Here is a 15,936-nt window from a genome sequence, read left to right as displayed (position 1 = left end):
CCAGGAGGATCCTGAGCAGGGGAGGGACGAGGATCTGGCTGTGGCTTTCATAGGATCCCTCTGGCTTCTGTGTGGGAACAGACTGTAGTGAGCACCAATCTAGGTAGGTGACAGTGGGGCCTGGAGCAGGGAGGGGGGTGACTTCTGTGTGTTTTGAAACTGACTTGATGGGGCTCAGAAATGGGCTGGGCGTGGGGTATGAGGGAAGCAGATGCTGGACAGTGCATGTAACCTCCTTTCCTCTTCTGTAAAGAGGGAAGGCTGCGGGGATTTGTGATGCAATGTCCTGTCTGTGGACCCTGGTTGTAGCAAGGGACTGGCTAGACAAGGTCAGGTGCAGCAAGGGTATGGCATTATTGATGGGAGAGAGAAGCCCCAGCCAGATGCCCAACTCTGTCCTTAGTTGGGCTTACTGTCCCCAGGGCCCTTGTGAGAGACGGAGGCTTGGAGAGTACTGTGACTTGCCCAAGGCCAGACAGCTAGGCCATGACCAAACCAGCTGCCCAGAGGGCTCAGTCCCCACCTGGATGGGTGGAGACAGGCAGGGAGGGAGGTTGGGGTTACAGGCTGGGAACTGGGGTTTCTTACAAATGTGCGTCTTCCTGAGGCAGTGAGTCAGGAGTTACCAGTGGTAAAAGTAAAAAATAAATAAATAACAACAACAACAAAATAAAAGGAGTTACCATTGGCCCACATGGGTGTCCTGTACTGGTGTTCAGGATGGGGCTGGAGCTCAGCTGTGCAGGCTTTCCAGGGAGGGCACAGCCAGGCCAAAGACAGGAAACCGGTACAGAAGGGCCTGCGCTGTGAAAGGGGCAGGGGAGCGGGTGGGAAGCTGTTCCATCGACACTCTGGTCACACAAACCCTCTTAATACCATCTCCGCCGCTGATGGGCATGCGAGTCATGTTGCCTAGCTGTTGGCAGGTGGGGAGGTGGGAAGATGCCTTCAGAGTCCAGGCAGAAAGCTGCCCCTCTCTGGGTCTCCATCTCCCTCTGTCTGGGAGGAGTCAAAAGCCTCTGCCTAGCTGATGCTGGGTATTGTCCCTTGACCTCTGACCTCCACTCAGGCCCGTGTTTGGGGAGTGTCATGGACATCATGTGGGACTCCTCAAGCTTTAGTCTGTGCCTCTAAGAATGGGGTGCGGAGCCCTTCACGGAGCAAGTGGGGCCTCATCAGTGCCTGCATCTCTGTGAGCCTTGCTTCACCTGTTTGTTGCTGGAGCCTCCATGCAGTGGGGTCCACATGAGCCCGTGTGCATTGAGGGGCACAGGGGCTTGGCAAGGGGCGGGCCTCTGTGGGCCATGCACGCGGTAGAGTCATGGCGGAGCCCAGGGGTTTAGCCACCTCCCCACCAACTGGAGGCATGATAACCCATTTCACAGTTGAGGGTACTGAGGCACAGAGCAAGTAGACCTGCCTCCTACCCGCAGTGTGTCAGCTGCAGACCCTGGTGGCTGCCTTGGGGTGGGCCTCAGGGTGGGCCACGGCAGAGGTGCCTGGGAGTGCTTACCCCCAGCAGCCCTCCCCTCCTCACAGACCGTGGAGCATGGCTTTCCCAATCAGCCCAGCGCCCTGGCCTTCGACCCTGAACTTCGCATCATGGCCATTGGCACCAGGTCTGGGGCTGTCAAGATGTATCCTTTGCAGGCTAGGTGTTCAGGTCTGTTCAGGACCACCTGCCTGTAGTTCCTGTGTTCTGGGGTCCCGGTCTTGGCAGTGTCCAGCTCGAGAGTAGAACAGAGGTGCTCTTCTGGGCAGTAGTGGGGGCTTCTGTGGGCGCTACAGTAAGTGCTGGGATCTTGGTGGAGGTTGGCATGGCTTCTGTACCTGAGACGACTGTGCAGAGATGATGGGGTCCTTTTGCTGAGAGACGGGTGGTCAATTTGCAGTAGCACAGCTGTCCCTTGCTACATGTCAGCCAGCCAGTTACCTAGGCGACCGTGCCATCGTCCCAGCAACTCTGGGGAGGCCAGGCAGGGGGGCTGGGCCGTGATACCAGTGGAGGGTGGCAGGTGGGCTGGGGCCCTGGTGAGCCAATGCACACACGTGTGAATGTGAAGACACATGTGTTCGGCCAAGGGGGCTGGGGGCAGTGCCAGGCTCGGCATGGTGAGTGCAGCACGGCCCCCACCTGGATCCTGGCTGCTGCACAATGGGCTGTGTGAGCCACACAAAGCGGGCATTTTCCCTGCAGGCCCGGGGTGGGGGTGGGGGGCAGGCCGGCAGCTCAGTGTCTCCTTGCTGGCCCTGGAGAGTCCCACCCCAACTGCTCTTGGGGAAGCCGAGGTGCCAGGGTCTGGCTGATGGCGACTTGGTGAGGGGTGCTGACCCCTAACCCTCCTGTGTGGCCCTCTGAGTTTCAGTATCCTGGTTTCGGACACCAGTTCCCAGAAAATGTGTCAATGCTGGGAAAGGGGAGGGTGTGGGATGGGGGTCTCCTCACCCCAGGGCTGGGGGTACTGGCCAGGCAGGGGTAGGAGTCTGAGCCTGTGGTTTGTGAGCTCTTTGCCTACTCTGGGGAGTGTGGATGGGCTGAGATGTCCCCTTCTCTCCCATGGCCCCAGCAGCACCTGTGGGTGAGTAGGGCAGTACTCTGGGCCCGACATGCCCCACTGCGTGGCCTGCTGCTCCCACTCCTGTGGGTGCTGTGCTGCCGTCCGCACATGTATCCCTGCAGCCTTCAGGTGTCCCTCCTGTGTTGGAGTCTCCTGTGCTCTTGTCCTCAGGCTCAAAAAGAACCTGAAGTGCAGATGAGGAGACTGAGCCTCAGAAAGGAGGCTGGAGCCCGGGGTCCTCTTCCCTTCTTCCCCTGACCACCACAGCCTGGAGCCCCTCGGGTTGGGAAACTGAGGCTGGAGAGGGCCAGCCCTGGTCACTAGAAGCTGCCCCTCCCCCTGCCAGACCGGCCCCATCTCCTTGACGACCCTGGTTCCCGCCCAGCTGCTCCTGTCCCCTCTTTTGTCCCTTCTTCAGAGTTTCTCGCCGGGCTCCTGTAGGGAATCCCAGCTCAAGCTCCAGGCAACGGCTCCTGTGTTGTCACCGGGGCAACGTTGCTGACTCCCCCCTGCACCCTCTGTCCTGGGGCCCTTTCAGGCCCTGCTGTCCACCATCAGCCCTGGAGTTGCTGGGACTGAGGCACTGACACTGGGCACTTCAAGCAGGTCACCCACCCCCTCCGAGTCTCTGTGTGCTCATCTGTTAAATGGGCAGGCTGGGGTCTCTCCTCCCTCAAGGTGGCAGTTGTTGGCTGCCTGCCTTGGAGGGAGGTGGGTTTTCTTTTTTTGTTGTTGTGTTTCTGAGACGGAGTCTCACTCTGTCGCCCAGGCTGGAGTGCAGTGGCACAATTTCGGCTCACTGCAGCCTTTGCCTCCTGGGGTCAAGCAGTTCTCTGCCTCAGCCTCCCAAAGAGCTGGGATTACAGGCACCTGCCAGCATGCCCGGCTAATTTTTGCATTTTTAATAGAGACGAGGTTTCACCATCTTGGCCAGGCTGGTCCTCAACTCCTGACCTTGTGATCCACCCGCCTCGGCCTCCCAAAGTGCTGGGATTATAGGAGTGAACCACTGCGCCCGGTGGAGGTGGGTTTTCTTACCCATGGCTGAAGTTTGAAGTTTGGCCTGAAGCTATGGGAAAAGGCAGTCTGGACTCTCTTGCTCCCTGGCTTTTTTTTTTTTTTTTTTTTTTGAGACGGAGTCTCGCTGTGTCGCCCAGGCTGGAGTACAGTGGCGCAATCTCGGCTCACTGCAGGCTCCGCCTCCCGGGTTTACGCCATTCTCCCACCTCAGCCTCCGAGTAGCTGGGACTACAGGCGCCCGCCACCTCGCCCAGCTAGTTTTTTGTATTTTTAGTAGAGACGGGGTTTCACCACGTTAGCCAGGATGGTCTTGATCTCCTGACCTCATGATCCACCCGCCTCGGCCTCCCAAAGTGCTGGGATTACAGGCTTGAGCCACCGCGCCCGGCCTGCTCCCTGGCTTTCTTGTCCAGGCCTTGCACCTCTGGCCTGCCTGATCCCATCTGGCAAGGCGCAGCTCCCAGAGCCCATAGAAACGTGGGGCTGAAGTGGAGTGGAGCCCCAGCCCCTCACCAGGCTGAGGCCAAGCCTGCTGGGTGTGTTTATTCTCACTGGATCTGCAACAGCCCTGTAAGGTGGGCATCACTGGCCCAGTTTACAGGAAGTGAAGGTCCTATAGCAGCACCCGACTTGCAGGAGTGAGTGGAGCCTGCACACTGATCTTGGGGATACTGTAGGAGTGAAGGGTGGGAGCTTTAGGGAGGGGGCCTCTGTTCTTCAGGGAGGCCTCCTGGATGGGCAGGCCCATGCCGGAGTCCACTGGAATAGTCCGGGTTAAGGAGGAGCCTTGGGTGTCTCCCTCGCCGTGGTTTGCTGGTCCATGCCTGTTTCCACCTTGACCTGCCACCCTCAGCTATGGTGCACCTGGCGTGGAGTTCACAGGCCTGCACCGGGATGCAGCCACCGTCACACAGATGCACTTCTTGCCCGGCCAGGTGAGCCTCTGCTTCCCACTGTCCAGCTCCCTGTGGCCCCCATATCTACTCACCCCCCTAGGCCAGACTAGTTTTCATCTCTGCTCACACACCAGGGCCGCCTCCTGACCCTGCTTGATGACAGCAGCCTGCATCTCTGGGAGATTGTCCACCATAATGGCTGTGCCCACCTGGAAGAGGCACTCAGCTTCCAGCTGCCCAGCCGGCCCGGCTTTGATGGTGCCAGGTACTAGAGAACTTGGCTGGGGCCAGCCACTGGGCAGGGAGGATCTGGGGGAGTCTGTGGGAACCTGCTGTGCAAAGGCAGCATGGAGACAGGCAGCTGCCAGTGGGGGCTGTGGTTCAGGGCAGGATGCTTTGAGCTGGGCCTGGGTCCCAGGCTGCGGCTATTGGACCCTGCTTTACTGAGGTATACTCTGCGAACTTTTCAGGTTAAATGGGAGGTTTGGGTTGAGTCCAACATGAGTAGGTAATTAACATTGTGAGCAGCGGGAGGTACATGCATTATATGCCAAAATCCTAGGACCTGAGGCCTGGCACTATACTTACTGCAATGATGGGGGTGTCTAGGGGTTTGGGGCAGGGCCTAAGCCAGTTAGTAACAGCGAGGGTTCCCTGGCCACTTCAGTTGTGGGTGGGCGACAGGCCTTTCTGTGCACAGGTGAAAGGGCAGGGTTGAGGGCAAGGAGGGTCCCACGGGCTGTGCTTGGTAAGGTTCTGGCAGCATGCCCAAGCTGGCTGAGAGTATGGGGAGTCTCTCCCCCCAGCCCTGCCTGAAACAGCTGGAAAAGGGGAGTCCTAACCCAGGGATGGATTCCTGATGCCTCCCAGCTTCTGCAGATGAGGGTATCTGGGGCCCTCTTGTGAAGTCAGGAGATGTCTGAGGGCTGGCAGCGGGATTCCTAGGAGGGACTCAGCGGGGAGATCCTGGTCCTGGCTTGGGCAATGCTGTGGTTCCTGCTGTCCTCTCCTGGTGGGTGGGAGGAGCTGGGAGCCCAGTCTGCAAGACCTGGGGAACCTATTTTTATCTGTCTCCCTGCTGACATCCTTATGAATAATTGAGCGGGCTGATTATGACGCAATGTCTTCCTGGGGTGGCTCTGTAAGTAGGCCCTAGTGAGTGCTGTGGGGCCAGTAATGAGTTATCATCAGTGGCCCAGCTCCTCACACCCCACCTCAGCAGGTGGATGGGCTTGCACCCTCACGCCCTTTCCCTTGTTCCCTGCAGTGCTCCGCTCAGCCTTATCCGAGTCACAGTGGTCCTGCTGGTGGCTGCCGGGGACATAGCAGCCCTGGGCACTGAGGGCAGCAGTGTCTTCTTCCTGGATGTTACTACCCTGACCCTGCTGGAGGGGCAGACGCTTGCCCCAGGCGAGGTTCTGCGCAGGTGAGAGGCCGGTGGGCTTCCCAGCACACACTGTGTGCCCAGGAGGTTCTACTGGCTCACCTGCCTTTCTCCACAGTGTGCCAGATGACTACCGCTGTGGGAAGGCGCTGGGCCCCGTGGAGTCACTCCAGGGACACCTGCGGGACCCCACGAAGATTCTCATTGGCTACAGCCGGGGCCTGCTGGTCATCTGGAACCAGGCCTCGCAGTGTGTGGACCACGTCTTCCTGGGGAACCAGGTATGTGGGTGAGGCCTGTGTCCCCTCAGCCTGGGCCCCTTGTGCGTGCCCACCATGGCTCATGCCTGCCTGCCTGCCCCTGCCTGCCCACAGCAGCTGGAGAGCCTGTGCTGGGGGCGTGATAGCAGCACTGTGGTCAGCTCACACAGTGATGGCAGCTACGCTGTCTGGTCTGTGGATGCCGGCAGCTCCCCAACGCTGCAGCCCACGGTAGCCACCACACCTTACGGTGAGTGCTGGGGAGGCCTTAGCCAGTGGGTGGTGATGGGAGGGGGCACCACTGAGCCAAGCCAAACTGGGTGAGGAGTGACTCCCCCGACGGGGTGGTCTGGTGGCAGTGTGCCTCCCGCTGACTTCCCGGGGAGGCAGGAGGCAGCTGCAAGGTAGAGAGCAGTGGAGGGCAGAGCAGGAATGGCAGAATTGCTAAGAACCACCAGCGAGTCTGGTCTGACGCTGTCCCACCCCTCAGGCCCCTTTCCCTGCAAGGCCATTAACAAGATTCTGTGGCGGACCTGTGAGTCTGGGTAGGTCAAGGGAGCGGGTGTCCGACGTGAGCCGGGTCTGGCTAGGGGGCTGGAAGGGTGGGCTCTTCCTGGGTTGTACAGTATGTGCTCGGGACCCAAGTGGTTCATGGCTCACACAACTCTCTATGCACACAGGGGCCACTTTATCATCTTCAGCGGTGGCATGCCCCGTGCCAGCTATGGTGACCGCCACTGTGTAAGTGTGCTTCGAGCCGAGACATTGGTGACGCTGGACTTTACCTCCCGCATCATCGACTTCTTCACAGTGCACAGCACGCGGCCTGAGGATGGTATGTGCCCTGCCGTGCCCTACCCTTTCCCAGCCCCACCTGGCGCCCTCTGCCACCTATCACTGTGCTCACCCCATACCCGCTCTGTCCAACAGAATTCGATGACCCCCAGGCCCTGGCTGTGCTGCTGGAAGAGGAGCTGGTGGTGCTGGACCTGCAGACTCCTGGCTGGCCAGCTGTGCCTGCCCCATACCTGGCCCCACTGCACTCATCTGCAATCACTTGCTCGGCCCACGTGGCCAATGTGCCCGCCAAGCTGTGGGCCCGCATTGTGAGCGCTGGCGAGCAGCAGAGCCCCCAGCCTGTCTCCAGTGCCTTGGTGTGTGCGGGGATCAGGGGGGCCTTACAGGGTGGAGTCTTGAGGAGGGCAAAAATGTTTCACTTCTAAGCCTGGAGGTCAGAATGTGCCATGCTCGGGGTGAAAGGGAGAAGATGTTTGTCCTAACCTTGTGCACACATCTCTGCCACCCCCTCCCAGAGCTGGCCCATCACTGGGGGCCGAAACCTGGCCCAGGAGCCATCGCAGCGAGGGTTGCTGCTGACCGGGTAGGTGTGCGTGCTTATGTGGGTGAGTGGGCTCCTTGCTGTTGGGGGAGAACCCATCCTGGGCCTGGTGGGTGCAGAGGTACCAGGAGACTCAGGCCTGGCCCCTGGTGGGACCAGGTAGTTCCTCCTTGCCCAAGGTGGATTGGAATGAAACCTCTCTGGACCTTGGTTCAAGGTGCTGCCCTGATCTGCCTTTTGGCCTGGAACTGAGCTCTACCAAACCCCAGGGCTCCACCCGCCCAGCCTGCCTGCCCTGGGACTGGAAAATCTGGGCTGGCCCACGCTGAGCTGCCCAGGGAAGGTGCCAGAGAGCCCAGCCTGGGCCTGGCGGGCGCTGACGTGCCCGGTGACTCAGGCCTTAACTTCCTGCCCTGCCCCCACTCCCGCCTGTGCTGGGACCCTCAGGCCTCTGACTCCGGTGTGCCCTTCCCTGCTGAAGAGCTTGCTGTGGCTTTCAGGGCTGCCGGAGTGAGTCTTAACCACCCCCCAGTCACACACCTCTCACACCCTGCCTCTGGGCTTTCACCACTGCCCGGGGCCCTGCTTGGGCTCTGCAGCTGTGTCCCAAGGCTGCGCCATAGATTTGTCTACTCCTTCCCCTGCCCCCTCCCTGCTTCCTCCCGGCCTCTGCAGTCTTCCTGCTCCTCCACCTACGTGATTGCCTCGGGCCCCAGGCAGCTCCTCCCCCGGGATGCCCCACGCTCTGTTCTGTGACTGCCTTGCTCTTGATCACCTTTGATGGCTGCTGCAGTGCAGGCAGAACCCCCATAGTCCTCTGTTCTCTACATGTCCCCCTTGGCCACCTGTTAATCAGGGTGGTCATTTCCACCCTGTGGTTTAAAGGGCCCAGGTGCATGTGGTGCATGTGGCCTGGCATATAGCAGGTGCACGGTGCGCCTGTGCTGTATACAGTAGGTGCCTATTGTTTTTTGTAACAATAAGATTCCGGTCAGTGTTTGGCACGTGCAGTAGGTGCTTAGTGAGTGGTCATCAGATGAGTGAATAGAGGGGTGTGCAGGCCTCCCAGGAACCCAGGGGTAGCCCTGACATCTTCCCTCCCTGCAGCCATGAGGATGGCACCGTGAGGTTCTGGGATGCCTCGGGTGTGGCGTTGCGGCCGCTCTATAAGCTGAGCACAGCTGGCCTCTTCCAGACGGACTGTGAGCACGCTGACAGCCTGGCCCAGGCTGCCGAGGACGACTGGCCACCCTTCCGCAAGGTGGGCCCCTCCCCTGGCCCTGATGAGCTGGTCCCAACTCTGCCTGGACTCATTACTCCTTCCCATCCCTCTAGGTGGGCTGCTTCGATCCCTACAGTGACGATCCCCGGCTTGGCGTGCAGAAGGTTGCTCTCTGCAAGTATACAGCCCAGATGGTGGTGGCTGGCACTGCAGGCCAGGTAGGGCTGGGTGTCCCCTGGGTTGGAGATGTCAGGGAGGGCTTTCTGGAAGAGATGGGTCTGAACTGGAGGGTCTGGTGGAGAGGGAGATGGACTGGCACAGGCAAAAGCCAAGGTGGGAATAGGGCTCTGGGTGGGGCTGGCTGGGGTGAGGACAGATGGGAAGTGCGCCTGTCGCTGGGGGAACCACAGTGTTGAGGAGGGGCGGGAACTCATGTCAGTGCTGTGCTCCGGCGCTCACACTACATACAGGAGGGGCTCAATGTGTCCTTATTGCTAAATGGGAGATAAAGGCTCAGGGTAAGGGTGAACATTTGCCCTTAGAGGGCAGGGACTAGTGTGTCTTGGTCACCACTGTGTTCTTTGTGCTCAGCGAGGGCCTTGGTATACAGTAGGCATTCAGTGAGTGCTTATTTAGCTGATGAACTGAAGACAGTCCTAGAACCACCTTGGTGGTGGCTGGGGCTGCTTCAGAGGCTACAGGCTGAGTGGGGCCCAGGGCGGCCCCTCCCCTGTGCTGATGCTCACCCTGCCTGGCTGTGGGCTCAGGTGCTGGTACTGGAGCTTAGTGATGTGCCGGTGGAGCAGGCGGTCAGCGTGGCCATCATAGACCTCCTCCAGGATCGCGAGGGCTTCACGTGGAAGGGCCACGAGCGGCTGAGCCCACGCACGGGACCGCTGCCCTGGCCTGCTGGCTTCCAGCCCCGTGTCCTGGTGCAGTGCTTGCCGCCAGCTGCTGTCACCGCTGTCACACTCCACACCGAGTGGAGCCTCGTGGCCTTTGGCACCAGTCATGGCTTTGGCCTCTTCGACTACCAGCGCAAGAGCCCTGTGCTGGCCAGGTGTGTGGGGTGGGGGCGGCTGGGCAGCTGGAGCCCCCAGTGAGATGGGGTCTGGGCTTCTGTTTCCACCTCTCGTGTTTGGTGTGGCAAAGGCCCCACTAACCTCCATTGCCCCATAAGAAATAACCTGGCAGCTCCAAGAAGGACATTCTCAGCACCAGCAGCAGCTAGGTCCACAGGACTGCGCCAGAGGGGCTGTGACTCCCTGACCTGGGTGCTTCCACAGGCCAGCAGGAGTGTGGTGGCTGCTCTGGGAGGCTGCTCTGTAGCACAACTGGACCCTGTCTTCCCCCAGGTGCACTCTTCACCCCAACGACTCCCTGGCCATGGAGGGGCCGCTCTCCCGGGTGAAGTCTCTGAAGAAGTCGCTGCGCCAGTCTTTCCGGCGCATTCGCAAGAGCCGTGTCTCGGGCAAGAAGCGGGCTGCTAATGCCAGCAGCAAGGTGAGCTGGGGTGGGCTGCATGGGAGCTGTGCCTGTGTCCTGTGCCTTGGCCTGGCCCTGGTCTGGGACCCCTGGGGTCTGCTTAGCTCAGTGCTCCTCCCTTGGCAGCCCCTGGGCCCTCCAGAGGGATGGGTGAGCTGAGCTGGGTGGTGGAGGAATGGTAACAGAACATAGGGCGCAAAGCAGGATGCAAGCCGCTGGGGTGCTAGGGAGATAGTGTTCAGGAGCCCCTGCCCGGCAGTTGCAGGAAGCCAATGCACAGCTGGCCGAGCAGGCCTGCCCCCACGACGTGGAGATGACGCCCGTGCAGCGCCGCATTGAGCCCCGCTCTGCCGATGACTCCCTATCAGGCGTCGTGCGTTGCCTGTACTTTGCCGACACATTCCTTCGAGATGGTAAGGCAGCGGCAGAGAAGGGGCAAGGGTTGGGGAGGCTGGCCTCAGTTGGCTACGTGGGAGATGGGTGGTGGGACTGCACCTTCCAGGAGGTTTGAAAGTTTTACTGAATGTGGCTGGGCACAGTGGCTCACGACTGTAATCCCAGCACTTTGGGAGGTCGAGGCGGGTGGGTCACCTGAGGTCAGGAGTTTGAGACTAGCCTGGCCAACATGGTGAAACCTCATCTCTACTAAAAATACAAAAATTAGCCAGGTGTGGTGGCGGGCTCCTGTAATCCCAGCTACTTGGGAGGCTGAGGCAGGAGAATTGCTTGAAGGTGGGAGGCTGAGGTTGCAGTGAGCCGAGATCGTGCCACTGCACTCCAGCCTGGGCAACAGAGTGAGACCCTCTCAGAAAAAAACCCTTACCATCCAGCTCCCCCAGGGGGACTGCTGGGTCACCCCCCGTCTCCCTTGGGGGGCTGGATGGTAAGGGATTTTTGAGTGAGCTGGGTGGGCCTCTCAGATCTGAGCCAGGAGAAGGGAGGTTGAGGCCTGGTGGATGACAGTGAGGGGCACCAGCCAGTGCCCAGGTCCCGGGGCGGGCATATGTGTGGGCAGCTGCCCAGCCACTTGGCTGGAGTGGAGCAGGTGAGGGTCGAGGAGTGTAGCTCAGGGAGGTACTGCTGCTGGCCAGAGGCTGAGGACCTGGCTTTGATTCTCGGTGGCCTGGGAGCCCTGGGAAGGTCCTGGGTTTGTCGATTGAGTCACTGATTGATTCTGAACTTGTACAATGGGAGAATTTCAAACATACACAAAAATAGAGAGGTGGAAAGTTGTCCCACATATCTCACATGCCTGCCACCAGCCGTGTGCGCCTTGCGGAGTCTGCCCACCTCCTCCCCCACACTCTTTGCTGGTTTTTTGCTGGGGTATTTTAAATGAAAACCCAGACACAAGCACTTCAGCGTGTTCCTGACAGATGTCACTGACAGTCACTGCTCACATCATGTCCTGTAGAACCGATGTGAATTCCTGAGTGTCATCTGCTTGGTCTACGAGCTCAGCTTTCTGATGCCATTTATTTGTTGAGAGTCTTTGTGCAGTGGATTTTCCCACTGCCTGGATGTGGCGGGTGCAGCTGGAGGTGGGGAGTTCTTTGGCTTTTTGTTTTTTCTGACTACAAAGACCCAGAAGAGGACAGCCTGGGGATTTTTACTTGTTCCACTGTCCTGAGAAGGCTGACAGGTTCATGTTCATGGCCGGCTGGGGCTCCTGTTGGGCATGTTTTGAGTTGCACAGACACTTACTGCCTCAGGATCCATCGGGTCATCAGAGAGCAGGTGGTGAGTCTGCTCTTGCTTCTGCTGGGCTGGGCTCCGATTCTCCACTAAAGCTTGTCCCCCAGAGGTTCAGTTCACACAGGCAGAGCAGGGTCGCAGGGTCGATGGATGGGCGTCCTAGGTGTCCCCAGGCTTGGTGGCTTCCTCTGGCTGCCACATAGGGAACACACTGAAGACGAAGGGGGTGAAGCAGGGCTGGGACAAGGCGCACCTATCGACAGGACTAGCAAGGGGATGCGGGGGTGGAGAGAGGAGTCGGGGTCTTCTGGGGCTTGGGGCCGGAGTGATGCTAGGATGGAACTGCGTTTACTGAGATGGGGGCTGAGGGTGCAGTGGGATGGGGCTGGAGGGCTCAGCGTCTGGTTTGGGTGCCCATTGGCATCCTGTGCAGATGCGCTACAACTGTTCGGGCCTCTGCAGGAGGGCGGCATCCTGGGCTCTGACTGCAGTCAGCAGCATAGAGCTGGGGTCTCGGGCCTTGAGACTGGAGGTCACCAGGGAGGCATGGGACAGGAGGGAACCAGCCCTGAGTCCCAGGGTGTCATAGTTAGGAAGCAGGGGTACAAGAGAGGCAGGGCGGGGCCTGCAGTCTGTGGGGAGACCACAGGGGAGATGCCTGGCCCACAGGGAGCTCCCTCTTCATGCACTTGTTTTCTGCAGGGGCCCACCACGGGCCCACCATGTGGGCTGGCACCAACTCAGGCTCCGTGTTCGCCTATGCACTGGAGGTGCCGGCAGCAGCAGTGGGTGGTGAGAAGCGGCCTGAGCAAGCCGTGGAAGCCGTGCTGGGCAAGGAGGTGCAGCTGATGCACCGGGCACCTGTAGTGGCCATTGCCGTGTTGGACGGGCGTGGCCGCCCACTGCCCGAGCCCTACGAGGCCTCACGGGACCTGGCGCAGGCACCTGACATGCAGGGTGGTCACGCTGTGCTCATCGCGTCTGAGGAGCAGTTCAAGGTGAGCCACTGTAGTCTGGGGGGGACTCCCCTCCAGGCCGCAACCTCATGGACACCACTGGACCCTCTAGAACCCCTTCCTGCCTGTATCCCCCACTGTTGGGACCCTAATTCCCTTGCACCCCAGAAAACACCCCCAGTCAGCAGAGAACTCCTACTGAAGAACCCTGATACCCCCTCAGCCTGCTCAGTTCCCCTGGGAGGGCAGGAATCTAGTCCTATCTCAGTGTGCCCTACAAGGCTCCTGTACCCTGCCCAGACCCCTGATTCCAGTCCCCAGGGGCTCTGCCTCGAAAGAACTCTAGGTTTGGTGGGGATACCAGTCTCATAATCTTGGCACTCTGTGACTGATTTTGTCACAGATCGAGAGAGGGCCTGGGAGGTTTCTGGAGTAGTGTGAAGTCTGGAGTTCAGTGGGGCAGTCAGGTGTACAGGCAGGGGAGGCCACGTGGCAGTGCAGCTGGGCTTTGTGGTGGGAGCTGGTGGGTCAGCAGCTATGAGGGTGAGAGGCCCTGGGGATGAGGACAGGGCCAGGCTATGTGCTCACCGGCCACCTGCTGTCAGGTGTTCACACTGCCCAAGGTGAGCGCGAAGACCAAGTTCAAACTGACGGCCCATGAGGGCTGTCGTGTGCGCAAGGTGGCACTGGCCACGTTTGCCAGTGTGGCCTGCGAGGACTATGCTGAGACCTGCCTGGCCTGCCTCACCAACCTGGGTGACGTCCACGTCTTCTCGGTGCCTGGCCTGCGGCCCCAGGTGCACTACTCCTGCATCCGGAAGGAGGACATCAGCGGCATTGCCTCGTGTGTCTTCACGCGCCATGGCCAGGGTGAGACGGGGCAGAGGCCGAGGAGGCCTTCCTCGGGCGAGCGAGCTGAGCGGGACCAGTACTGCCTGGGAGCAGGAAGGGCACTCCGGGTGGGCACTGGCCCAGGCCACGGGGCAGCTGTGGTTGGTGGCATCTCCAAACTGCACTCCTCATTCTTCTGTTCACCCAGGCTTTTACCTGATATCCCCGTCAGAATTTGAACGCTTCTCCCTAAGTGCCCGGAACATCACAGAGCCGCTCTGCTCTCTGGACATTAAGTGGCCCCGCGATGCCACCCAGGCCAGGTGGGTGGAGGGACAGCCCCTAGCCTGGGGGACCTGTGACCAGGGCCAGGTCTCATCCCACCCCCGAGATTTCCTTCCCTGGGCGCGGGTGTGGGAGGGCAAGGATCTGGGGTGCCAGCCTTGAGTCATCCACCTATGGTCCCCATCATGGCCTCATCTCTGCAGTTACAGGCTCCGAGAGTCACCCAAGCTGAGCCAGGCTAACGGGACCCCAAGCATCCTCCTGGCCCCACAGAGCCTTGATGGAAGCCCTGATCCAGCCCACAGCAAGGGACCTGGTGAGGGGGGCATGAAAAGGGTCCATACCCTGGCCCCACAGTGCCCTGGGGGAGGGAGTCAGGACTCACATAGCTCAGGGATCGGGCAGGCTTCTGTAGGAGATGGGTGGTTGTGTGCTCATTGGTGCCACCCCTCACCATGGGCTGGCTGCCTTTGGGTCTGTGTCCCCAGGCCCCCAGGTGCAGAGGGTGCTAAGGGTCCTGGTAAGGGCTGATCACTTGCTCCCTGCAGACACCCCAGAGCCACCCGAGGCTGCACTCTCACCCATGTCCATCGACTCAGCCACCAGTGCTGACACCACGCTGGACACGACAGGGGACGTCACAGTGGAAGATGTGAAGGATTTTCTGGGGTGAGGCTGGTGGGCAGGTCCACAGGAGGGGCTGCCCTGTCCCCTAGGCCTCCCCCCCAGGGCTGCCAGAGGCTTCCCCGCCCCAACCCCTGAGCACCATCCCCATCTTGCAGCTCCTCTGAGGAGTCGGAGAGGAACCTGAGGAACCTGGCAGAAGACGAGGCCCATGCCTGTGCCATCCTGATCAAATGAGGTGCTGCAGGGGTGGGGCCCTGGTCCTCACCACTGGCAACGTCCACCCCCTTCAGCCCCTGCCTGGGTACCACTTGGCCCTGCCCTTCCACCTGGGACCGTGGCAGGCCCCTGTGATGGTGGCACTCTGAAACCTGGCTGCCTTCCATGGAGTGCCTCAATTGGGGCTCACCCAGACACCAATGTCATGGCTGGGTATTAGAAAAGGAGGGCCAGCCCCTCAGCCCTTGCATGTGGCAGGTGGTGGTTAGGACAAGACCAGATTAAACCACTTAGAGGTGGCAGTAGTTTGGAGCTTGGGAGCTGGTTTGGCCAGTCTGTTTCATAGATGAGATCACTGAGGTGCATGAGGTCAGGTCTCATCGGTTGTGCCCAGCAAGTGGCTGACTTACCCTGCCCGAGTCTGTGTGGATCCTCACCTAGATCTGGGGCCCATAGATCTGCCCAGTGCATTTGCTGCCTCGTGCTCCCAGCCACCTGACTGGGCCATAGCCTCACCCCGCACAGGACATGGACACCTCCCAGCTCTTTGGTGCCCTTCCCTGGCCTCAGTGGGGCATATGTGGCCTGGTGCCTGGATACCCACCTGGAGACTCAGCAACCCCATCTCAGGCGGTTACTGAAGGGCCTTGCCTGCCCTGCAGAGGAGACAGTGGCAGCACCTGTGTGGTCCGGCCACTGTGGCAATCCATCTGCCCTCTTTGGCCCTCCCTCACTTTCTGCTGGTATCTCTTCTTTCCCTCTCCCAGGAAGGCCAGAACTATCCCGACCTCCACCTGCCCTGCTCGGAGCTGGAGTGCTGGATCCCTGGCACCTGCCTGGCCCATTAACATAGACCCACGCCTGCTAACCTGTAGGCTCCACTGGGACCTGCTGTCCTGTCCTGCCTGACCCTGGGCCCTGGAGCAGCACCAGCCCCAGGGTGTGGGCCTGGGACGTGGGTCAGAACTGAGCCCTCCTGCAGGCATTTGGCTGCCCTGGGGGCCCACTGCCTAGGGAAGAGGACAGGTGGGGCCCAGCACCTTGTGCCACCTCCCGCTCCACACACCGTCCTTCCCCCTCACTTTGCAAAGAGTATTTTTCTAGCGCCTGGGCTGGACAGTTGTTTCTAAAACTATTTTGGTACCTGCTCCTGGGCCAGTCC

The 15,936-nt window shown here is 60.2% G+C and overlaps 1 protein-coding gene across 1 annotated transcript; it reads left to right on the top strand.

Moving 5' to 3' along the window:
• The first annotated feature begins 694 nt into the window (after positions 1 to 694).
• On the top strand, positions 695 to 15,853 carry LLGL1 (lethal giant larvae homolog 1 (Drosophila)). Its single transcript, XM_011961652.1, has 23 exons — positions 695 to 787; positions 1,540 to 1,637; positions 4,432 to 4,513; positions 4,609 to 4,739; positions 5,742 to 5,900; positions 5,977 to 6,139; positions 6,233 to 6,368; positions 6,609 to 6,663; positions 6,799 to 6,953; positions 7,049 to 7,272; positions 7,432 to 7,499; positions 8,565 to 8,718; positions 8,793 to 8,897; positions 9,447 to 9,739; positions 10,035 to 10,182; positions 10,424 to 10,577; positions 12,562 to 12,857; positions 13,421 to 13,685; positions 13,855 to 13,969; positions 14,135 to 14,247; positions 14,480 to 14,600; positions 14,714 to 14,793; positions 15,542 to 15,853. The coding sequence occupies exons 1-22, from the start codon at positions 695 to 697 to the stop codon at positions 14,790 to 14,792; spliced, it is 3,207 nt and encodes a 1,068-aa protein (XP_011817042.1). The 3' UTR covers position 14,793; positions 15,542 to 15,853.
• The last annotated feature ends 83 nt before the right edge of the window (positions 15,854 to 15,936 follow it).

This window comes from Colobus angolensis, unplaced genomic scaffold, assembly GCF_000951035.1.
Source record: "Colobus angolensis palliatus isolate OR3802 unplaced genomic scaffold, Cang.pa_1.0 Scaffold560, whole genome shotgun sequence".
NCBI classification, from domain to species: domain Eukaryota; kingdom Metazoa; phylum Chordata; class Mammalia; order Primates; family Cercopithecidae; genus Colobus; species Colobus angolensis.
The sequence above is the reverse complement of the archived record's forward strand: the minus strand, read 5'-3'. Positions and strand labels throughout refer to the sequence as shown.

Excerpts from the sequence above, each read along its gene's own strand:
- LLGL1 (XM_011961652.1), top strand. The coding sequence starts at position 695 with ATGGGTGTCCTGTACTGGTGTTCAGGATGGGGCTGGAGCTCAGCTGTG. Across the intron at positions 10,578-12,561 it reads CGACACATTCCTTCGAGATG|GGGCCCACCACGGGCCCACC; the intron begins GTAAGGCAGCGG and ends TGTTTTCTGCAG. Across the intron at positions 12,858-13,420 it reads CGTCTGAGGAGCAGTTCAAG|GTGTTCACACTGCCCAAGGT; the intron begins GTGAGCCACTGT and ends ACCTGCTGTCAG.